Source organism: Aricia agestis, chromosome 8 (genome assembly GCF_905147365.1).
Source record: "Aricia agestis chromosome 8, ilAriAges1.1, whole genome shotgun sequence".
Taxonomy (NCBI): Eukaryota; Metazoa; Arthropoda; class Insecta; order Lepidoptera; family Lycaenidae; genus Aricia; species Aricia agestis.
In genome coordinates, this window is record NC_056413.1 from 16,190,458 (window position 1) to 16,215,456 (window position 24,999).

General features: G+C 37.7%; 2 protein-coding genes across 3 annotated transcripts in view; one reads left to right on the forward strand and one right to left on the reverse strand.

The window, feature by feature from the left end:
• LOC121729342 (fizzy-related protein homolog) overlaps positions 1–13,628 on the forward strand; it is a 58,476-nt gene extending 44,848 nt beyond the window's left edge. The window contains exons 5-10 of the mRNA XM_042117823.1: positions 3,474–3,608; positions 4,586–4,700; positions 6,407–6,528; positions 8,740–8,908; positions 9,307–9,416; positions 10,126–13,628. Coding sequence (XP_041973757.1) covers positions 3,474–3,608; positions 4,586–4,700; positions 6,407–6,528; positions 8,740–8,908; positions 9,307–9,416; positions 10,126–10,302 — 828 coding nt within the window. The 3' untranslated portion in view covers positions 10,303–13,628. The remainder of the gene's footprint in view (positions 1–3,473; positions 3,609–4,585; positions 4,701–6,406; positions 6,529–8,739; positions 8,909–9,306; positions 9,417–10,125) is intronic.
• A 9,317-nt stretch (positions 13,629–22,945) lies between these two features.
• The window catches only part of LOC121729339, a 96,610-nt gene continuing 94,556 nt past the window's right edge, over positions 22,946–24,999 (reverse strand). For both annotated transcript variants that reach the window (XM_042117818.1, XM_042117817.1), the window contains one exon: positions 22,946–24,961. In XM_042117818.1, coding sequence (XP_041973752.1) covers positions 23,483–24,961 — 1,479 coding nt within the window. In that variant the 3' untranslated portion in view covers positions 22,946–23,482. The remainder of the gene's footprint in view (positions 24,962–24,999) is intronic.

The following is a 24,999-nucleotide window of genomic DNA, read 5'->3' on the forward strand; positions in this document are numbered from 1 at the left end:
TAGTTTAGTGTGTACGCTCCTCATGTCTAGGAGGTTTTTACAGACGGACGGATATAATTGGCGTCAACGATCAATTAGAACATAATAAAACGTCAAATTAACCAAACCGATTGGATTTTAATTTGTTTTTTTGTGAAGAAAGTCTGGCGATATTTTATGCTGTTGATAATAAAATTGCTAATAGATTTTATAATATATTTTAATAACAAGTAAGTATCTACAGCTTTAAAATCAGTGTAGATATTGGAATAAAATTTTTGTAATAAGTAAAAATATAATAAGTAAGTAATAACTATTTCTGATTTTATTTATTCCAATTTGTCTCGTCTATTTTTGGTTTAGATGAAAAAAATGAATATTAAAATTATTTCAATATTTAAATTTACAATTTCATTCACTAAATATGCTTAACAATTAATGCTCTCGCCTTTACGTGGTATACTCTTATTTTACTACTTTTCATTAATTCGTTTAGCCCCTTTTTAATTAATATCACGGCTATCGACTACGATAAATAATAATAATTAATAATAAATCTGAATACAATAGTAGCTATTCTAGTGTAGGCGTGAGTGACACTGCGGGGGAAGACTAGTTCTAGACCTAGGACTAGCCTACGTCGTTCCTAGACCAGACCTAGGTCGTCGAACCGGAGCCATCGTCCTCGGGGAAGACGGGAAGTAAGATGAGATGAGATTAATATAATTCCCACGAATTTCAGGTAAAAAGGATATTGAATTATTTCTCATGGTAGTGTTGGGAATAGTCGATAGTTTTTGTCGAGTAATTTGAGAGAAGCTATTCTCATTTTCAATAAAATATTAATACAGCGAATTATTTAACTAGGACTGCTTGTCTTTGTCTGGCATAATATTGGAAATTTCACATGACCGAAATGGACAGCGAATATCGATATAAGCTGAATTTAAGAAATTAGTAGCAGGGATATAGTATTTTAGTTGGTCTAAGTGTGTGATAGCAGCGAAATTTTGTATCGATACTAATATTATTATTAGTATTTAGTAATAACTACAAAAGTATGGAGTTTTCTCTATCTGTCATCCCGAGAATATAATATGTAACTTGGAAGTATAAGAATATAACAGTGCCGGACTAAAATATGTTGTTACAATAAAGTAAACGCTACATTTACGTGATTCGCACGTTAGTAAACTGAATAATGGCTCGTTGGGAATGTTCCCATGATACCGGCAGTTAACGCTTGAGGTTTAAATTAATTGCGGTCACTCGTACTGATAATAAAGATAAATTTATGATTTACGTAATATGTGTGGTGGTAGAAGTATGTGATACTGTTATTAATTATTATAAGTTTATATTCAAATAAAAAAAATGCGTATATTATTTTAAAGTGGGTAATATTGATTCGTGACTGAAAAGTGAAAACACACAAAAAAATGTCACCATCTTGAAAAAAATAACGTAGGTAGGGTTATGTGTTTGGCGCGTATCTTGTATGTTTGTAATATTCTTTATTACCTTGTATCTCCAGAACCGCTAAATCATATTTGAGGTATCGTTAGATTTGTCTTAATGACCCAAGTGTTCTTAGATAGGTGACATTTAAAAAAACAAAATGGCAGATGTTTGACGCCATATTGTGAGGTAAAAAAAATAAAAATTCTACCAAGCATATCGAGTGGGGTATCAAAATAAAGGATTTTAAACACTGATTCTAAATATGTATATATTTAGAATCAGTGTTTAAAATCTATTAGTCGGAGGCATGTCGCACCAAGTTTAACATTAATTCATATAAATCATAAAATATTATTCCTCGACTGCATTTTATTATCCACTTTCTTCTTCTACATTTTTCTATGTAACCTTCTATTTATCCAGGCATGAAACTCGTAAGCGGGAGTCGTATCAATTAAAACATGAATTCGATGCCTCCGACAGAATTAGGTCTTGTTTCGTTCTTTTTAGTTAACATTTTTTGCAGTCGGGTTTTTTTTATTTTTAATTAATTTATTTTATTGAAATATTTTCTAATTTTATCGATATTTTACCTGTCTTCTAGCGCATCACTATTTTACATCATTTTGTGCGAACTCGCCTGCCTTACTTCCGATTGGGATTCCAAATGTCACTCACACAGCGACTTTTTGCACATAATTAAATTAATATGTTCCATTCGTGTTGATTTTGGCAATTAGCATATTATTCATAGCATAATACATAATTATACAGTAGCTTTACTCTGCCGTTGTCTTAAAATCAAAATATGAGTGCAATATACATAGTTGTTCGCGCGACGTGACGTTAAAATATATATCTTACAGGCTTCAGTGCTTCTGATTATTATGTTTTATAATCAATTTTGCTTCAGATTTCTTCAAAACGGGAATTTGTCGAATGAAATATTAATTTTGACAGTTTTCTATGAAATTATATTCTACTGAATTTTCGAATAGATGCCTGCTAAAAGTTATGTAAAAATTTATTTAAAATGGAATCAAAAATATTTGAAGCAGCTCTCTAAAGTTATCGGAAATAACACAAATGTGAGACAATGATTCGGTCTATTTACTATTATGAAGATAGCCTACTATATGTTATTTATATTGTGTCATAGTGTGTCCGATATGCAGTAGGCCAATGACACTGGCTGCATGTTTTGTATGACTTATTGTTTTTTTTTTGGGGGAATTAACGGTAACGGTATTAGATTTGTGTTTATTGATTTTATTCTTATTTATGCTTAAATATGCAAAACGCTAGTGGTATATTGATAACGTAAAATTGTTGTTACAACTTTATAAGCGCTACTACTTATAGTCTGTTTCTATGTGTGTGTGCAGACATAATAGAGAGTGTTATTGGTTTATTAATCATCATCATCAATTCATCAGCCAGCTCAGTGCTGGAAAAATTGGGTTTATTTGTTTCGTAAAGGACTGCTTGTTGTAAGCTACTTCAAGTGATTTGATCAGTTCAATATTTCCGAATTCAACATTAATTGATATTAGAGTCTTTAATTCGAGGGTTTTTAAACTTCTCAAATCTGAAAGAACAAAAATTGATCATTATTCATTATGTTGATAAAAGTTGAAAGTAGCTATAATTTCCTGTTATCTTAAATATATAAAATGGATTTTCAATTGTGTTAGTAACGCTAAAACTCGAAAACGGCTGAACGGATTGGGCTAATTTTAGTCTTAAAATATTCGTAGAAGTCCAGGGAAGGTTTTAAAGTGATACGAAGTTCACCGGGACAGCTAGTAGCTGATAATAATAAGCAGCAAACAGACGCCAAAGGTATGGCGCCAAACATACGGGCACCATAATCTATTACTAAATATTTCTAAGTTTTCTTGCCAACCTAATATAAATAATATAACGTCTGCAGGACAAAACTAGTAAAAATATAACATCTGCATACACATTTTGTGGTTTTAAAAGGCTTTTCATGTTTTTATTATATTTTTAACATACTTTTCTATTTCCAGGTGACGCGACTCTGTGATCTGTCGTCGGAGGGCAACGCGGTGACGTCCGTCGCGTGGAGCGTGAGCGGTCACCTAGTCGCTGTCGGTACACAGAAGGGCCACATTAGCGTGTGGGATGTCGCTGTTAATAAGGAGGTGAGTGGGGGATGGTGGATTTGTGTGCATGGGAAAATGATTCTAATGGATGGGCTATAAGGTCCTAAGATGGGTTTTGGCTACTCGAAAGACAGTTTAGAATGTTTTTGATTGGCTTTGAAAATAGTACAAGGCCCGAGTTATGACAATAATAAAGGGGTTGAGGAATGAATGTGCGCAACACTAATTGAGTTTTGAGCATTAGTAAATTTCTCTGTCAAAAATAAATATTAAAATTTAAATATGACTGGCCTTAAGGCGAGGATAAACCCCAATTTGTTATTCCGTGACTCCCGGCATACCTAGTTCCAATATAATAACGAAGTGTTAAAAATATGAGATATAAAGCACAATATTCAAAATACCTTAAACCGTAAACATTTTAATAAAACGTAATACTTTGGCTGTAATTAATTTACAAACTCACCTCCGATAAAAATCTATTTCATCGAAATATAAGTATTAACTAGGATAATTATACATTTTATTTGAATAAATTGTTAGTAAATCTATATTAAAATCGCTTTAACCGAACAATTTTGTTTCTTAATGTTTATTTCCAAAGATATTTAAAAAAAACATGAAAAATAGAGAAGATCCGCCCAAATTACTACAGTTTTATGCTAAGCTAAAATGAATCTTATTGCGATGCGTATACGCTTGGTCTTTGGTTGTGTGCAAGGTTATCGTTTTGGATTGAGATTAATCCCCGCCTTAAAGTGCCTGCATCTTCTCTTCTGGGTAGAGATGCTTTTCTGGCATCCTATCTAGAATATCCTAGATAGAAATATAGTTTAAACGGTGTCAATTACCGCTCTTTAGGAAACCGTGTCATTTACTTTTTGTGCTGGTACTTCACCACTAAATGTCATCTCTTCACCTACATTTCGAGCCAACAAAGCTTAGGAGTATCATAACTTTGCCGCTTTATAACGCCACCGCTATTTCGGTACCTAACTAATGCTCTACTTTTTCAGGTGACGAAGCTGCAGGGTCATATAGCACGAGTGGGCGCGCTGGCGTGGAACGGCGACATCCTCAGCTCGGGCTCCCGAGATAGACACATACGGCAGCGAGACACCAGGACGCCCCGTGAGTATCCGACACTGACATGACACAGCTGTTTGTAGGCGGGGCGACCCCGAGAGTATCAGCCACTGACACTGTCTGTGTGCATATGTCGCAGGCAGATTGTATATTTAGCCCTATTACATTACGGCTAGCCGTTTTAAAAAACAGCGCCGTTTTGTAATGCGGCGTGTCGACGTTTAGCCGGATTATAATTGCGATACGTTCTTCAATAAGGCGGCCCACGTTTAGCCGCATCGTACTCCTACGTAAGTTATAGGGTGACCATGATTGCAAAATAAAACAATGCTGCAATGAGTGGCCTATACTGCATAAAATTTTGGTAAGCACTCAGAGAATAAGCAAAAAATTCTGGATTTATTTTTTGTTTTGGCGGGGGGCTGCGCCCCCCTAGCCCCCCTTTTGTTTTATGACGGTCGCCGGCTGCTGCCGCAGCCCCCCCGTCCCCCCGCTTCGGTATCCGTGGAAAGTAGGCCTTCTGTTAAGTCTTTATTAATTAATAAAATAAATACTTACTTAAATTAATAATGAAATAAAATAAAATACTGAAATGTTTTCTCTGCTGACCGAATGTATAATCTTGCCGACCAAGTAATTATTCTGCCGAGTTACTTTATTTTTCAGATACATAATAAAAGTCGCTGTCAGTTATGTGTTTAAATTGCTGACAATTGTCATGATTATTTACAGAATACGTGATTTTAATTATAGCTAACGAAATCTTTGAATGCTGACAAAATGATTTATTAGCTGTTATTTCTTGCAAACTAAATTTTTAAATGGCATACGCAATTAATTACTTCTCATAATATATTAATATGTGACACGGGCAGCGCCACGAGTGTTAAGAAACGAATTACGAAACTAAAACTGTCAAAAAGGCGACTAGTCCCTAGCCAATGACATAAGAAACACTTCTTATGTCATTGTCTGTAGCCTTATTACATTACGGCTAGCCGTATTGAATGACGTATAGCGCCGAATGCATTCCAGCGGTTTTTTATTCAGCCGCATTCAATCCGGCTAAACGTCGAAACGCCGCATTACAAAACGGCGCCGTTTTTTAAAACGGCTAGCCGTAATGTAATACGGCTAAATATACCATCCGCCTGCGACACATAGGTACATTAAGTGAGCACTGCGAATTCGCCGCGTGTTAGCAGCGAACAAAAATCGACAGACAGACACACTTTCTAATCTATAATGTTAGTAAGCAAAATATAAATTGTAAAAATTGGTTTATAACGCAGAAGCCATGTATTTTTCCCACAATTTTTCCGATACAAATACTATCCAATGTCCTTTCGCATCTCTCTATGGGTTCCCATACAAAACTGCTAATTCGCATCGCATCGCAAAAATCTGTAACAAAACTCATACTGAAAATGACATTGCAATGCGATGCTATGAGAATTCGCAATTTTGTACGGGAACCCTAAGGTTGAGCAGTTTGAGCATTAAAGGAGTGAGCACACTGAGACGGGCCGTGCCGGGGCTCATCGCAAAAATCCGCCTCCATACAATTTGTATGGAAGCGGATGCGCGTATCGCACACTGTGTCGGGGCGCAGCGGATTTCCGTTTCCAATGTGCTCACCCGTGTGCACACTCCTTAAGAGGTAACACAGACAGATACTCTTTCGCGTATACAACATTAGCATAGTTTTAATACTAGTGTAGATAATAACCGTACTATTTGCTCCATTCCAGCGGTCCAATCGTCTCGGGTACTCCAGGGTCACCGCCAAGAGGTGTGCGGGCTGAAGTGGTCGCCGGACGGACAGTCGCTCGCGTCGGGCGGCAACGACAACAAGCTCTTCGTGTGGTCCATGGTGAGTGATACAAGGATGTTGTTGCTATTAGACTGTGGTACAAGGATATTGTTGCTATTATAGGACAGTGCTACAAGGATGTTGTTGCTATTAGATGGTGATACAAGGACAGTTGCTATTGTAGGACAGTGATACAAGGATGCTGTTGCTATTATAGGACAGTGATACAAGGATTTTGTTGCTGTATCACAGCGCTATAAGGATGTTTGGTATTCCTTTATACAGTGCTAGCCTTGCTAGGTCTGTCAACTCGTATAGTTTGCTGTAATATTTTGTTAATGTAAAACGGGTTAATAATATTTTTTATGTTATACCTACTGTTTTTACTTACTAGTAGACTAACTGCGAACCGTACATGTTGCATTAATAAAATAGTAATCTGCCGTCCGGCTCATATATCCTTGCACTTTCAAAAGCATCTCTTTATTTTGACATTTTTATTTCTGCATTTCTTAGGAATTTCTTTTAATTTATTCAGGTTTTAAATATACATAAATTCTAGACGGATAACCGTAAACTCAGTCTAATATACTCTCGTCGGTATACAACTAGACAGACTTAATTAATAAAAGTGATTAACTGCCCTGTTCGAATAAATATTGAATAAATCTCGCGCCGCTTAATGTGAAATGAATGGAAGTAATTTATGTCTTTTTAATGATGGTCTAATAAGGATATAATGTTTTTATTGAACTTTTATAATCATTCTATTATTATAACACTTTCTAACTGAAATCACTCATCGCCCATCGGTAATTAATTTAACTTCGGCCTAGTGTGTTTACTGTTTACTTGTTGACACTGTTTACACTAAGAATGATGAGAATTGTTTTTATCACAACGTGTACGGTTTCGGTGGGGTTTTGCACTTTAGTAGTCCTAACTCCTAATGTTTCTAGGTATTATAAACTAGTTTTATCGATGCAATAGCTATAGTTTGTTTGCGTTTGGACAGTGAACTTACAAATTCGTGTCATGAATAATCACTACTTGTTTGACGCAAGAAATACCGCTTTACCATGGTTATTTTTTTCCGAAAAAGAGACGTTGAGATAGTTTAATGTATACGTATTCTATGTGCCTTGCGACTATAAGGGCTCCCACAAAATACTGCAAATTCGCATCGCATCGCAAAAATCTTCAACAAAACGAACACTTAAAATAAGAGAACATTGCGATGCGAATTCGCAGTTTTGTGTGGGAGCCTAAGAGCCGGGACACAAAAACACGACACGACGTCGTATCGTGTTTTTGTGCCCCGGCCCTAAGGCCTAAATCATACTTATTTCAGACACAGCGAAAACCGCGTGGTTGAAACCCGCGTTTTAACGGCATAAAACTTATTACAAACGCTGTATTACAATACCTATTGACTTAACCGCGCGTTTTGTATTGCGTCTGAACTTTAAAAAAAAAATGCCAATGATAACTTTGATATTGTCTGGGAAAGTGGTTTTGCGGTGTTGGTTGATAGTAATGTTATTTTGAGCTGTTTTAAACATCCTGTTATGTTTAATGTATCATGGGTATTATTTTGTGACATATTCCTCGTATGTGGTTGGAACAGTGTGAATAATTTTATGGGGATGAATATAATTGTTGTACTCGTCATGTTTATTTCATAATAATAATTATTTTTTCGAAATTTTGTTAAAAATATTATGTCTTACATATGAGGGATCCAAATGATTGCAGTCGAGAACCGACTGCAAAATGCAGTTGCCGCACGGCGATCTGCAGTTTCCATACTAAATTCATATCCGCAATACACGGACCGCTCGAGCAGTTCTTGAGCGGTCGGAGCAGTCGCTCTGCGGTCGAGTTTCGCCGTGCGGTCGAATAACAATGGTTATGTATGGTCGACAGCATGATGCGGTCGTGTTGCAGTCGTGTACGACTTCAACGCGATCGCTCTAGAGCAGTCGGTCCGCAGAGCGACTGCTCCGAACCGCTCAAGTACTGCTCGAGCGGTCCGTGTATAGTATGGAATCTGCAGATCGCTGTGCGGCAACTGCATCTTGCAGTCGGTCTTGACTGCAAGTTGCGGTCCGTCTCTGGCCGGCCTTAGAGCACCCGCAGACTACAGTTGTATCGGCCGATACAAATCGTTTATTGTGACATCTCCACACATGTCTGCAGCCTGCTGGTGCTCTAAGTGTACGCAGGAAAGCGCCTTATAGCTCGATACTAAAACCACCTTCTCTCTTCCAGCACTCCACATCGCCCGTCCAGACGTATTCCGCGCACGTTGCGGCGGTGAAGGCTATAGCCTGGTCGCCGCACCAGCACGGCCTGCTCGCCTCGGGCGGGGGCACCGCGGACCGCTGCATCCGCTTCTGGAACACGCTCACCTCGCAGCCCATGCAGTGCGTCGATACCGGTGAGTTGATCCGACACTGAAAATGTTGTAGAGCTTGTCTTATTTGAAATGACGCGCCCCACCAGTCCCACCACTTCACTATTTATGCAAATTACGTCGTATTATATTGTATGCGTTTGACATTGTGACGTTGTCATGCCGAACTTCCGCCGCGTAAAGCTAAGTACTCAAATACGGTTTTGCTCGATAGTTTTACTCCAAATCGAGCAATAACCACCGTGTGGACCGCAAAACCGACAGCTCGAAGGCTCGCTTCGAGCCGGCTCGATGGAATTAAATATGTCAAATATGTCATTTCCTTCGATTCTGAGTAAAACTATCGAGCAAAACCGTATGTGACTACTTAGCATAACTTCGGCACAGTTTAGACACTAACTCTCGCATTGTACCAATTCCAGGGTCCCAAGTGTGCAACCTCGCGTGGTCGAAGCACTCCAGCGAGCTGGTCTCCACGCACGGCTACTCGCAGAACCAGATACTCGTGTGGAAGTACCCCTCGCTCACACAGGTAACGGACATCTGCTAAACCATAAAGTTAATATACCTAGCGGAATAGAGCAACAATCTCGAGCTGTCAAACGAAACCGAAATTGGTTTCATGTGTGTAAAGATATTGTACGTATACACTGACACAAGCATGATTGAACATGATTTCTATGAGATTAAATTGTCAACGTGCGGCACGTGCCGACTGGACGTCAAAAAAAGAGTGCTGCTGTCATGTATCACACGTCTCTTTTTACCACGTAGTGTTACTGATAGTGACATCTCTCTTGCTCAGGCCTTTGTTTCTCTATTCAGCTAGGTATAATAACTTTATGTGCTAAACACAGTTTTGTAGTTGTAGAGTTGTGTATTATATAGTAGTGATTACGTTGTAGAGTTATGTATTATGTTTTATTATTTACTGTTTACTAACTGAAAAGTTGTCGCGTGTAATAATATGAAAATATTTTAGTTATTTGTCGGGAAATGTTACGTAACTGAGCTGTTATTTGTGTAAAAGTCGCCTACAAACAATAATATATATATATATATAGTTATAGAAAATATAATATATATTTAGGATATCCTCTGTGTATTTTTATTAGTAAAATGGTAAATGTTTAATGTTAGTAAGAATCTAATCGATTACTGACTCTGAAATTATCTAGAATATTGTAATTAATACTTTAGCTTATAAGTCGATTGCTAATGAATTTCTCATATGTTTGCAGGTGGCGAAACTAACTGGACACTCGTACAGAGTGCTCTACCTAGCCCTATCGCCCGATGGTGAAGCCATCGTCACAGGCGCAGGAGATGAAACACTCCGATTCTGGAACGTCTTCTCTAAAACGACGTCGCACAAGGAGAATAAGAGCGTACTCAACCTGTACACGGCGCTCAGATAAACCATAGACAAGAGAAATGTCAGTGTCAAGTGTGAGAGCTGTCAAATTGGAAGCAAAGAAATGGACTGAACAGCCTGAAAACGTCGGTAAAAAAAAGATAAAAAGCTCGAGTGCAAGTGTTGCGAAGATTTGGGCTGGAAAAGACTATGAATCAAAACAGCTCAAATCTTGAAGTGATGTGGAAAAAATCTCGGGCATAGACAACTTACTCTACCCAGAGACAATTAGTCAAATTTGTTTGAAGTGTTTATAGTTAGATATGTTTATATTTATGGTGCGTTCGCAGATTTACTATATCTAGTTGTAACTCGTTCCTTTGGAAATTTATTTTATACACATTTGTGACTAACATAAGAAAGTTCGATGCATTTTAGATGTAGCTATTTATTTATATATCGCACTGTCTGAGATTGTGCTTTGTATATGTTGGAAACACTCAGCATAATATTGTTTTGTAGTTCATTTATGTATTTATATGATTTGGAAAGAGGATTTTTCTTTTTATTGTACTTTCTTACAATTCCAAAACCATTATGTTGACGTCTTGACAAACTTAAACAATACTCATTTGAAATGTTAGTAATATAAATAAAATGGAAAACATAATACATGGTACATAGTTTAAAATGTATGTCTAGTTTTTTTAAATTACATTAAAAATATAGAATCTTCTTTCTAAATCCAATTTTTTTGAATATAAAACAAAGATCTTTAGTTCATTTACATTGATTTCGTAGCCTGGCTTGTAATTTGGAACATTTACACAGGTTTCTGTATGTCATATACATTATGTTGTGTACTCATTTAATTGCGATATCTTTAGTTTATTTTGAGCATATATTTTTATAATATATCTCACTTTTGTAAATATTTTGATTATAAAGTATCTACTTGTATGTTTAACGGTAATTATGAACATTGACAAAGTCGTTGTTTATAATTACAACTAAGTAACTAGCCCTGTCAAAGTTTTTTATAATTGTCGTAGTTTCTTATAAAATTGGTGTCAAAAGTATATTTTTTGAGCATAAAATGGTGAAATAAGAAATGGCACATGGTGTTAAATATTAGCTGTATAATGATTTCAAAAATGATTAACATTTCTTTTAGAATTACTTTAAAATTAAGCCATCTATATTCCTCATTTATTATGGTTATAATGGTTAAACTGACCTCAGAAATTTTATAACTATACTAGATGAAGGAATGTTTTAAATCTCCTTGCCAAATTTTCGTTTAAACTATTTATTGTAGCGCTAGTATTATTGGCATTTATTAAACATTAGCTTGAGCAAGAGCCGTATAAGATCTCAATATGCAAATGTAATTTTTCCTCATAATTTTTTCAGCGAGCGAATACTAGATACCGAAATGAACATATAGAAAAAGTTGATATTGCCCATAGAAATTAGTAATAAACTAAAAAGCATATCAAAAGTCTCTCTGAAAATTACACCATGTAATATTAATTATTCTTTAGTATGCGCTTGCTGATACATAAAATAAAATCCTAATAAAATATCCCTCGTAGGGCTTGTAAATCTTACAGAATGTAAGACTCTTTATGCACATAATTTACGTGGGGCCCAATTCTTATACCTAGAGAGTTGGATCTATCGGCCGAGGATCGAAGGTACGGAAATTGTGTCCCTATAGTCTGTACAGAAAGGTTTATATGTAGAATGTCACTTATAATATTATGTAGAATAACAAATTAATTGGATTTGTGCAATCTAGATAATTGTGTTCGTTATCGAACGAGCTTATTGGTGTAAAAGCAATGTATTCAGCCAAATTGATTTCGATACTTTCGACAAAAATGTATGGGATTTTGATACTTTGTTGTCGAAACTATTAAATGTAATTTGTCTAAGTACTTGTGTAGTATCGATTGTCAATCGATTATTATAAAATCGGAAGAGTATTCTGATTAAAATATTCAGTGTAAGTATTAAGTTAACGGTGTGGTAAATTGGGTGAAAATATGAAATTGTGAAATATTGGTCAAACTTTTGGCACTTAAACCAAAAATTGTGAGTGTGAAAAGCGTGTTAGTTCTTGTCTCTTTCTTTTATTTTGTGTTAGAAGGGGACGAAAAATAACAGCTCAAAATTGATTCATTTAAGTTGGACAATATTGAAAGTTTCTCTTGTGAATTATTAACTCCTGTACTATATTATTTATCAAGTGTTTTTTTTTCTTTACTAAATTATGTATTACAGATGTTTCTGTTTTTCTTAACTGATTATACTACCAATTTTGCTGTGTTTTGATATTGTTCAAATTAAAATTTAGCTTTTTAGTTATTGGGACCTAACTTTTCGGCAAAATGTCATAAGTACATGTTTAACAGCTATTTAGTAAAATACAGGCTGTCTGATTTTTTTGTCTTTCTACTTTTCTTTTTGTCTACAATTTATGTTTCTTTTTTCAACGTTCATACATCCTGTATAACCAATAGTTATAGAAATGTATATTCAAATAGTATGTTATTACTTATTACAGATTCTGTTTATTTTTAGTTTTTATAATCATAAAACATCAGCATATATAGCATTACTTACTAAGAAACCGATTTCAATGTTGCGAAATAAATTTTAAAAGTCAATTATTGAAATCTTGGATTTATGGGTTATTGGCTATTGTTGATAGTTTTGATAATTTGTAAGTTACGACTTATGCACTACCCACCTACGGACCCACCTTTGCACACTTAACCAATGCTAAAACCTAATCGCTTAACACATAGGCTATAATAACAAATAGTTTACATTTCAAAATACAATAGCTAGAGTTAAGATCCTAAACTATATTCGAACAGTAAAATAAATGTAAATAGATAAATTGACCATATAATATTATATTAGAGAAAGTTAATACAAACTAAATAGATTAGCGAGGACAGTACATTGAAATTCGGCCATGGGCTCTATTTTTTATTTGCGTGTGAAACTATTGTTGTCTCTCTCTATCGCTTAGATGATATGATCGCGGAAATGAGATAGCTATATTACTGAGTGAAAGCAAGTAAACTGGTCAATGACCGAATTTCTTTGTCATCAGCAACCCAACTTTTGCTGGATCATAATTTCTGTGACTTATTTTTAGTTAAAGTTATGCTTAGTTTTCTGTACATAATAAACAACATTCATTCCATAATACTGCAATAGTGAATAGCGTAAGAGATATACGTTAGGTCCCTGAAGTTAGGCATAGAACATATTTATATGGAGAAAGATTTAATATATTTGAAATAACTTCATTAGACTGATAGTGTACATTATGTTCTATGTAATATGTCCCTAATAAAATTTACTTGTGTGATATCAGTTTGTTTTTATTATTTTTGTTCTTATAAACTATACTGTACTCGGCGAAACATGGCGGTAGCGGTCATTGACTCCCTGTCAAAACTTGTAATTTTCTATATAAACTTGACATAAACCGCGATTGACAGTGAAGTGTCAGATTAAATTTAATTTGTTATTATTTTTTTAGCAATATTCCGCGAAAACAACTTCCACCTTTAAGTAAATGAGTGAGTGTACGCATAGGCATGCGTACAGCACCTCCCTCCTCCCACACTGCCTATGCGTACACTCGCATGCAAGAACTTGCAAACACCACCACCACACAAGCAATAATTTTGGCAAATCCGTGCAAGGCCCCTCACCACCATGCAGGTTGAAAACCTCGACGCGCGTTTCGCCCCAACACCGGAGCATCCTCAGGATGTGGACTCTACGAACAACGTCCGTTAAGTTACTTAATTAAGAGTTTGCCAAAATACCTATAATATTATGAATCATAATATTATATTTTGACGGTATTATATTTACGTGGTGATGCAAACTATGAAGCTTTTCATTCCGTGCCGGAAGGCTTACTTAGGGCGTAGCTTAGGGGCTAGGGCCAATGCAATGTCTGCTCGGGATTTAAATACCAGCACATATAAAATGAAGTAAAAAGATCACTCGGGCAAAGAAACAGCACGTCAGCTCTTATGTAAAATGATTTAATTTTGTATTTTTTGGTGTTGTTTTTTTATTGTATTGTTAATAGAATTGGTAAGAGACTCGAGCGCCCCTTGAGCGCCCCCCTTCGAAAACCCCTGCATTCTGGTCTCTGGCCAAAGAAGGGAATTTCTGCAAGCCAACCCTGCCATCCCTACACGTTGAAAATGGATCGTTGGCCCATTACGCAAAAGACAAAGCCGATCTTCTGGGTAAGTTCTTTGCGTCAAACTTGATCCGACATGACGGGGGACAAAAACCGCCGACCATACCGCGATGTACGAGCGTCATGCCGGATATTTGGTTTCATCAGCGCTCAGTGCAAATAGCCCTCCGTTCCCTAGATATCCAAAAGTTGAGTGGGCCTGACGGAATGTGGAATCCCTCCTATTGTGTTAAAAAAGTTTGCTCCAGAGTTGGCTCTGATCTTAACGCGTCTTTTTCGCCTCTCCTGTTCTTCTGGCATTGTACCGGCTTCCTAGACAGCCTTGGTGTACCCAATCCCCAAAAAGAAAATTACTATCTGTACCTAGTCTAGATATACAATGTCGTTGCAATTTGCCGTCACGGCGGCGCAGCGCGGCGGACGGAAGCAATCCCGTCCCCGCCGTGTGAATCACCCGCGATTCAACACGTCACGAGCTTCCTTTCCATTTGCTGGCTTTGCTTAGACAGTGGCGTCGCTTGGGTTGGCCGCCCCTTTACCCTTTTGTTAGATAAAAATTACTAAATGTTGCGCCTCCGTGGTCTAGTGGTATAGAGCGCGGCTCTTGACTCGGAGGTCGTGGGTTCGATTCCCGCGTTGGAAACATGTTATTTCCAAGTTTGGTTAGGACAATGCAGGCTGATCACCTGATTGTCTGACAAGTAAGATGATCCATGCGTCGGATGGGCATGTAAAAAGTCGGTCCTGCGCCTTATCTCTCGCCAGTCGTGTCGGTCGTCCGTCCCACTGGGTTATGAGAGTAAAGGAATAGAGAGTGCTCTTGTGTACTGCGCACATACTTGGGCACTATAAAATTACTCCTGCGTAGCTGGCCTGGTTTCAATGAAACCGGCCACCGTCACCGAAACCGGTGTGGGAGCTGTTATTACTAAATGTTGCTAAAATCAAAGAGATTTTTCTAAATTGACTCAAATTCGTCATGATATGATATTATTGATACCCAATTTTAGAAAATCAGTAATGAGATAAATTTATTGAAATATGGTCTTTTTCCGCAACCTAAAATGCTACGGGCTCTTGACTACGCTACGCCACTGTGGTAAAGCTTAAATGGTCGAAAATGATAGTCAATGAAAATTCTCAATTTTTGTACCAAAGTCATAAATTTAGCAATATTAAAGACCTGAACGCGCAGCGGAGTTCTATTAAGTAAATAATGATTTGATTAAGTAAAGTTAATTAAAATTCAGGAATGCGAGCAACTTTGCTAAAATTCTGCTCCACTGTTAGATCTTAAGGACGAATATCGCTTGTCCGTCCTTCCCCTTTCTTTAGCCCTTCTTAGAGACTAAGAGGGAAGACTTCGGATGTTATAGCCATTAATTTATGAAGAAAATTTAGGAACTATAACTCTACTTATTCAATTTCATTTGAATATTTTGTATTATTTTTTGATGTTAGATGAACTATAGGTCTAACAGAATCTGATGGCAAAAAGTGAGAAAATAAATTGACTAGCAATACCGGAGTAATTGGAATAAAACATTTTGATCCTTTTTTATTCCTTTAGCGGCTTATTTCGTGTGTGAAACACGCGAATACAAAAATTTATCCAATGATCTAGGATATTTTTTGAAAATATTCTGCTGTCAAAAATTGCCATCAGATTCTGGTAGACTTATACTTTAACGGCCGTTCCCAATATTTGATCTATCTCTGGTTTTGCCCTACTAGAGATAGGAATAGCTCACAATTGACATAAAATATATGTCTCTAATGTCTAGTGTGAGCTATTCCTATCTCTAGTAGGGCAAAACCAGAGATAGATCAAATATTGGGAACGGCCGTAAGTGTGTAGTTAGGTACCTACAATCTAGTCTGTTTGAAGTATTTAATCAAAATTCAAAACTAATAAATATTAAGTAACGATTAAAAACTAAAGCCGTATTACTTAACGAGTCTTCTATAAAATATTTTTTGTACTTAATTCCATTAATTACTTTTATGGGTAGTTTTAAAACATGGCGACATTTCTACATTCGGGTATTGATGCGTGTTCAAAGTTACCTTTTACAAACATGAAACTATAAAATTCATTTATTTTTTAATAGGTAGGTCGTAGTGTGTAGAGTATGACTTTCGTTTGCCCTCGCTTATGCCTCGATTTATTGTGCCAGTCCACTTGAAACAGCTATAAAAGTAAACGTAGGATTCAATCCCTAGCAATGATCCTTAAGGATTATTCCCACGGTATGTAGGGTGCCATGCCGACTGTATGTGCGCCGCAGACTCTATCACACAAAAATCCCTTAGAATGTCAAGAAAATAGGAAAGTAGTGGCGATGTTCTTTGTTCATACTTCATAGAAGAAGATTGATGCGTTGCGTTAAAAATAATTTTGCAAAAGTTAAAAGCTAGACGCGATGGTGCTCTGGTGCAAATACTAACCATAGGATGGGTTGCACCAGAGAGAGGCGTGGTTAAAGCTACAGTTATGGTCAAAGTTATGGTTATAGTTAAGGCTAACATTAGCTTTAACCTTAACTTTGACCACAGAATTTGACTGATGTCTGTTGCTGGTCTGATAAGGCTTTAAATGAACGTGGGCGAGGGCGTTGCAGCTGGTAAAGGAGAACTGTCAAAAATGGCGTTTTTGTATGATGACAGCGTTAGTTCCTTTTTTCGCCACGTTCATTTAAGGCCTTGTCGAGCTCTATGGTTATCGTTAAGTATGGGATCCATTATTGACTTTATCCAAAGTATGACAATTTGGATTGTAGTTACAGTTATAGCTAGTTAAAGTATCATCCCACCTAATGTTTACATCGTGTCAAATTGCTGGTTTTTTTTCAGGTCTCCCTCCCTCTTAAAAGGCCGGCAACGCACCTGCAGCTCTTCTGATGCTGCGAGTGTCCATGGGCGACGGAAGTTGCTTTCCATCAGGTGACCCGTTTGCTCGTTTGCCCCCTTATTTCATAAAAAAAAGGTCATATATTTTATTGCGACATTTTCCACTTACCCTCTTTTCAAATGGACGAAAAAACAGTGAAGGTTCCTGGGTTTTTCCTGAAGTCAACGGACAACAATTTAACAGAGTTGTAAACATTACTAGTACAGTTATACTTATTATAACTCAATTTGCAATTCCTAAACAAACTTTTGCAATACACGCCAGCGCCCATCTGAACATACTAAGTTGCCGTACAAGCAAGTCGTTCAAACGAGGCTTCAGAAACGGAGACGGGGGGAGAGTTCGTTGACCCCTCGCCCTGCGCCATCGACGGAAAATGAATTTCAGCCTCCGACACGACCGTCCGCTGTCGGTCTACATGCCATAGCTCGTATAACTAACTATTTTTGGTAAAAATACACATTTTGAAGTTCCAAATACACATAGTATGTGATAGCCCGAAAATATACTCGATATCTTGAGCATTATAATACACGAGCTTTTTCCCGCGGCTTCGCTCGCGTTAAGAAGTATTATTAAATAAAAACTTTCATCCCCTATTTGAACCTCTTGGGGTTGAAATTTATCAAAATCCTTTCTTAGCGGATGCCTACGTTATAAGATCTACCTGCATGTCAAATTTCAGCCTGATCCGTCCAGTGGTTTGGGCTGTGCGTTGATAGATCACTATGTCAATCAGTCAGTCACCTTTGAGTTTTATATATATAGATGAAGATGATTTTTATTGCAAAACTAGATGTCGCCCGCAACTCTGTTGCGCCAAAATTCGATTATCGCGCGGAAAACGTACATTTTTCTGGGAAAAAAAGAATCGATGTCATTTCCCGAGACTCATAGTATCTTCATACAAAATTTTTGCAAAATCAGTTCAGCGGTTTGGTTGTGAAGAGGTAACAGACAGACAGACTTTCGCATATAATAATTAACTATGTATATAATACTTATTATGTACGAGCTTTTTCCCGCGGCTTCGCTCGCGTTAGCAAGTAATATTATATACAAACTTTCATCCCCTATTTTGACCCCTTGGGGGGTTTTCAATGTTCCCGGGTCTGGATGTGTATTAAATATGTGTATGATATAATAAAAATCTTAAATATATGTATAGTATAAAAGTATTAAATATATTTCCGTTGTCTGGTACCTGTAACACAAGTCCTTTAGGTACTTAGCACGGGGCCAGACTGACGTGGTGTGAAGCGTCCATAGATATTATTATTATTATTAATTGCGTACAGAGGGGGGGCTGGTATTATCTTCTAGTAATTATAATACTATTTGAAACTTTCTACTTTAAAATCAAATTTTACCAAAGATTGTTAGTTACGAGCTATCATATCTAGACGAGAGACAGACTAAATCTGACAACACGATAACCCTAATACAATATTTGTTAACCCTAAAATAGGAAATTTGATATTTCACATAATACTAAACCCTAAAATACTAAATTGGTATTACATGTGGACCCTCCTTTCCTTGTGGTCCTTTGTCGTTTGTTATAGAAGGAAATGTATATCGTTAAGATGGTAACATATTTGATAGGAGGAAATGAACAGTTAGGAAATATTTAAGGTTTACGAAATAAAATTGTCTAAAATGCATTTAAATTATTAATATTATGTAGACAGGTAAATCTTAGTACTATAGATTTACCTAGTGTAATTTGAAATTAACGGTTGAAATCTAAGGCCGGTATAAATAGTCAGTAGTTCAATACTCAAGATGCATCTCGGTGTCAAGACACGGCTTAGGCTCTGTGATTGATTGGCTGGCTGGACCAATCACAGAGCCGAATCGCGTCTTGAGACCGGGTCGCATCTTAAGTACTGACTATTTATGAAGAAAGAAAAGAAAAAAAATGAAGTTTATCGTAATTATGTTTATCATAGTTGTTAATTGTTATACAATGTGTCCCGACAACGGTGTCCGATCCTTTAATGTCATGATCTCACATCTCACAAGTTTAGTTATCAAATGAGACCTTTTTTATCTTCATAGGATATTTACATCAGAAGTACTGGTCAGATTAGTGTGAAAGCCCGAGAAAAACTAAAATGGCTGCCATTTACAACGGTGAGAGGGAGAAAAAATTTGAGAGCCAATTTGACAGTTGACATTAAAGGATCGGACACCGGTGTCGGGACACATTGTATAGTAACATATTTTTCACTACTATAAACTTGAAGACGGCAAAATATTCTTACTACCTGATGCTCGCCATCCAGCTAGACCTAGGTGGAAAATAAAACAAAATATTGTTTTAACTTTATATTAATGGATTTAAAATGCATCGTACCGTACTCTGGGAGTACATTGTCTAAACATATACTTATATTATCTCGTGAACGACAAAATAGGACAACTTAACTAGACCCGTTTATACAAGAGAATGGAAAATATACTTGATGTATAAAAACTAGACACAAAAAGTTACTAGACATTAAAAAATAAGCTATCTACATAAGTATTGAGTACCGATTAAAATTTGATAATTTCCAAAGTTAATAAAAATTATCTGAATAGTAAGTAAGTACCTATTTTCTGCAAAGAAAAATTTACCACTAATATTATCTTCTATCGACACTGAGTCTGTAGTAAATATTATTTATGACGCTGCAATATCGCTTTAGACTGAACGATTGAGGGGTGAAATATTAAGTGTTGAATTTTTAAAACGAGATAATTTTGTCCCCAATAACTTTGTCCCCGTGTGTGTAGAGGTGTATTAATAATGCAAACGCAGTTAATGGGATTTCAAGCCTCCTCCAACGCGCAAATATTTTGTTCCGCATATTTGATACACCAAATCATGGTGAGACTGTTTTCGAAAGGAGGAAAAATTTATTTTAAGAATGAAAATTGTTCTTTAAGTTTAAACTAAGTCATATTTAAAACGAATTAAATGAAAAGTATTTAAATAGATTAGAATTTTGTGTCTAGTTCTTATCAAACTATTTACATAATGTCTTATAATATGACGCCCCACTACAGCTGAAGTACAAAGATATTTCAATTTGTTTTATGAAAAAAAAAACTTAAAAGCGAACCAAAATTAATTAAAATCTTCAGGTATAAACACCTCCCCGAATATATTCTGGGTTCTATATTTGTAATACTTGATTTAATAAAATTTTGATTAAGTAAATAAAAATTGTAACCATTGTTGATACTTGGAGTATTTTTTTTAATTCATAGGGAAAACTTACAAAGTATATCATTGTACCAACTTGGACGTCACAAATAGGATCTATATCTAGGGGATTGTATTCAGTACGTCATTTTGCTTTATCTATACAATTATTATTTAATATCAACCACAAAACGATTTTGCTTCTTACGTCTAAGGCTGGCTTCTCACGGCGTGTGATATCACAAGCCGCGCCGCGCCGAGCCAGCTATTACGAGCGAGCACGAGCCACAGGCGAGCTCGAGCCACCCCTTCTCACGGCGCGTTATATCACAAGCCGCGCCACGCTGACAAACATTCAAGTAAAATTAAACTTTATTAACACGATAATAGATATCATTTTGCTCTAAGTCACTACGTTAAATAAGTAAATTTTAATGAAATGCAACTTTATTCACTAGGCAACTAGGTTGCATTTCAATCTATGCCGCTAATTTTATTATATTAAGTTTAATTCCTTTATTTTGATAACAGATGCCGCTGCTTGGCGGCTACATCGCGCTATAGCTAGCACGAAAATATTTGTTACAGGTATAAGGTGATTAATGGTATGAAACTATTTCCATTCACTCTCGCTCTTGGTGTTGTAGAGTTGTAGAGCGATTTTAGTCCCAGGGTAGCCGTACAGACGGATGACGGATTTCGTGATGTTGTGCTCGAACAGAAGCGTCATTCTTCCACCAGTACAAGTGGAAACATAATAATTATTATTATTGTGAATTATAAATTATAAAAGTAGTATAGCATCACTAGGAACTGGGAAGGTTTTGAGCAATTATTATTGTTCGGAATCGTACATCCTGCAAGCTTTCGTCATCATTCCACGCGAAAAACTTTCTTGTATGGGAGCCCCCCTTAAATAATATACTTTATTTTATTTTTAGTATTTGTTGTTATATCGGCAATCACAATCTGTGAAAATTTCAGAAACGTGTTTTTTTTGGCCTTTTTTGCTCGTAATCAATAATAGTAACAGCGAGGCAGATGATAATTTCACGAAATCCTTAATTATATTTCTACTTTAATAATTATTAATAAAATTAAAATAAAGTAATTGTTAAAGGGGCTCCCATACAAAAAACACAATTTTTGTCTACTTTTGCTAAGATAAAAAAAAAGATATAAACAATGAAATTTTTTGAAATCTCTATTAACAATATTATTAACTATTGTATATAGAATTTAAAACAATATACTTCTTTGACATTATTATTTTTTTAAATATATTTTTCATCGGTCGAAAGTACCCAAATTTGAGGTTTTTCGAACCTTTAAAAATTCATATCTTTAAAAATATTAACTTTATCGTAAAAAGTCATGGGACCTTTTTTATTGGTATTTCAATAAGGAATATAAAAAAAAATTGTTCGGTTGAAAAATAACAATTCCTTGAAATTGTTTAAACAATGTTTGTTTGTGGCACCGGGTTGCGCCCTGGCAACATGCATTTATATCATCAGGAGGACAATTTGAAGAGGATCGCATTAAAAAAATTGAGGTGGAATAGTTTTCGGTACTCATGCGCCGACTCGTCCTAGTCTATTACTAAAGTTTCATTTTACTTGAATTTTTGTTGGCGTGGCGCGGCTTGTGATATCACGCGCCGTGAGAAGGGGTGGCTCGTGCTCGCCTGTTTGCTCAAGCCGCGCCTTTGAAGTTACCGACTTTAATCGGATCGGGACGCGCCTGCACGAGCCGCGCCGCGCCACCCCTTCACACGGTAGCACGCGCCGTGAGAACGCAACCACGCCACCACTTTCTTCGGGCGCGTGGCTCGAGCTGGCGCGTGATATTAAACGCGCCTGCTCGAGCCAGCCCGAGCCACCCCTTCACACGGCGCGTGGCTCGAGTGGGCGCGGCGCGGCTTGCGATAATACGCGCCGTGAGAAGGCACCATTATATAGCGAGTTTTGACGAGACATTTGACTATGATGTGACAAAAGATTTCCATATGTAAGATGATAACGAATTTTATTCGATGTTCATCATCTTTAGGTGTACTGCCTTTTTATTATATAAATTTGCTAGCATAAAAAATGCAATGTAAGCTAGATAACCTTAAAAAATAGTAAATAGCAATACTCAAAGTATAAACTCTCTAAAAAAAATAAAGATTTTGATGAATTTAAAACAGAATACAACATTTTTGTAACTTTAATGTCTGACAGCAATAATTTGCAAACATTCAGATAATTATGCTGTAATTTCGAATATGTATAATAATTTAGCTTAAATTAACTACTTAAACATGGATTGTTTTGCAACCAAAATTTCATTACAATATTATCAATATGGGATAATTAATAAATTGTTTAATAATAATCGTGTACCGTAATTTTACTGAATAGAAGCTAAAACCTATTGGGACCTAACTTAACTAATATTTGCAACTTAAACCCTAATACAGATCACAGAGTTAGAAATCCAAGAACACCAATCCTCATACGTTTTGGATCAATTGCAGAAACTTTAGGGGAGTTTTCTGACTACGTAAGACAAACTAAAGAAAAAGTGCTCAAATACTTGTTTGTCTAATAATTTAGAAATGTCATTAGCTTAAATTAAATTAGTTTAAATGTTGGAGTTGATATTCTTTAAATTGTTTGTATTAAAGTCATGATTGACCTGCCAGCCGATCTTTGTCTTGAAAAGTGCACACTCATTTTTTTTTGCAAAACTTTTTAAATTTTAAAATATCTTTTCGTGAAATTGCTTCAATTTATGCAATGAAATATGCCTAAAGTTTCCGCAACTGATTCACCACAACGTGACACAACAAAAGCGTAACTATCATGTACAGGTGACTAGAGCTAACACTTAGAAAATCTACATAATTACAGTTAAGAGTCTAGGCTTTTGGAGTTCTTTAGCGAGCGCGTGCCGAACGGGCCCTTCTTTTTGACCTTATCTGTGGGCGCGTAGGGCTCCTGGGTGAAGGTATTCTTAGGGATGGCGCCCGGGGAAGTCCCGCTTTCGGAGCTCATGGTGGCTGTACTGGAGGTGTCGCTAGCGCTGTTACAGACCGACAGCTCCTGACCAGGAACGGACACAATTTGCCCGATCTGCTTCTGCCGCACCAGGTTGATGCTTTGGCACACGTTCTTCATCTCCCCATCGGTGTCCTTCTTGTGGTATCTGGTGAGGGTGCCCGCCGAGCCCGCGGAGTGAGCTCGGTACATCGGAACGAACTGAGATTGGGGGTAGTACTGCATCTCCTGGCCGTGCGGCACCCAGGGGCCCATGGTGGATACTACTGGCGGGACGTGCGGCCACATCGGCATTTGAACCATGTGGGCTCCGTCTGCCATGGGTCCGAAGCCGGGCGCGACGGGCATGGGTCGCACTACGCCTACTGGGGTAGGTGCGGTGTGGGGCCGCATCGCCGGATGATGGTACTGCGCGTACTCCTCGCCCTCATACATCCTGGTACCCACCTGGGAGTAGTCCACGTTAGGGAACACGGTATGCGGGCCGCGTTGGAGATACGTGAACATGTGCTGCTGCGCCTGCTTCATGGCTACGTACTGCTGCAAATGTAACGCCGTCTGCTGCCTTTGCGTCGCCAGATCCGGCGGAGCATTGGTGTTGCCGTGGATGTAGTAGATGTGGGATTGGGAGCCGGTGCTGCCCGGGCTCTGCTTTTGAGTGTACTTGTTATCGACGACGTTGTTCTGAGGGTCCTGGTATTCCTCAGGCGGTGCGATGAACTTGGGTGGAGATGGCGGGGTCACCTGCTGCGACATGGGGTAGCTGATGATCTGCGCGATGTAGGGCTGCTGGGACTTGGCTGAGTGCGCCGGGCTGTGGGTCTGGAATGTGGGGTTGTAGGTGATCTGCGAAGCGTCGGAGTCGGACTGGTTCCCGTCCTCCTTCTGGATCGCTCGTTGGTTCTCGTTGGCCTCGTTTTTCTTCGGTTTCTGATTGTAGGGCGCGACCTTGGGGTTGCTCTTCCAGTTGGCGCCGGCGCTCTGGGGCCGCTTGACGGGGGACTTGGTGGGGTCCTGCCAGTCCCCGTTGGTCGGTCGGACGTCAGGCGGGTGGTGGGACTGGGCGCTGTGTGCTCGGCGCGTCGGCGGGGACATACCTTCGGGGACGTGCTGCTGCCGGTAGCACCTCCTGACGGCCCCGGGGCTGTTCTGCCTGTCCGGCGCGTGAGGTGCCGGTCTCTGCATTCTCCGCCGGGCGGGAGTGTTGGGGCTGGACTGAGAACACGACGACTGCGTGGACTGCGACGCCGACCGCCATTGGTCTATCAGTTTCCTTCTTCTCTCCTTCTCTATTTGCACTTCTGTCTCGCTCGACGAGTCGTAATCTTTACCCTGCGCACAAGAAAATTATTTTTTTTTCAAGTATGTAG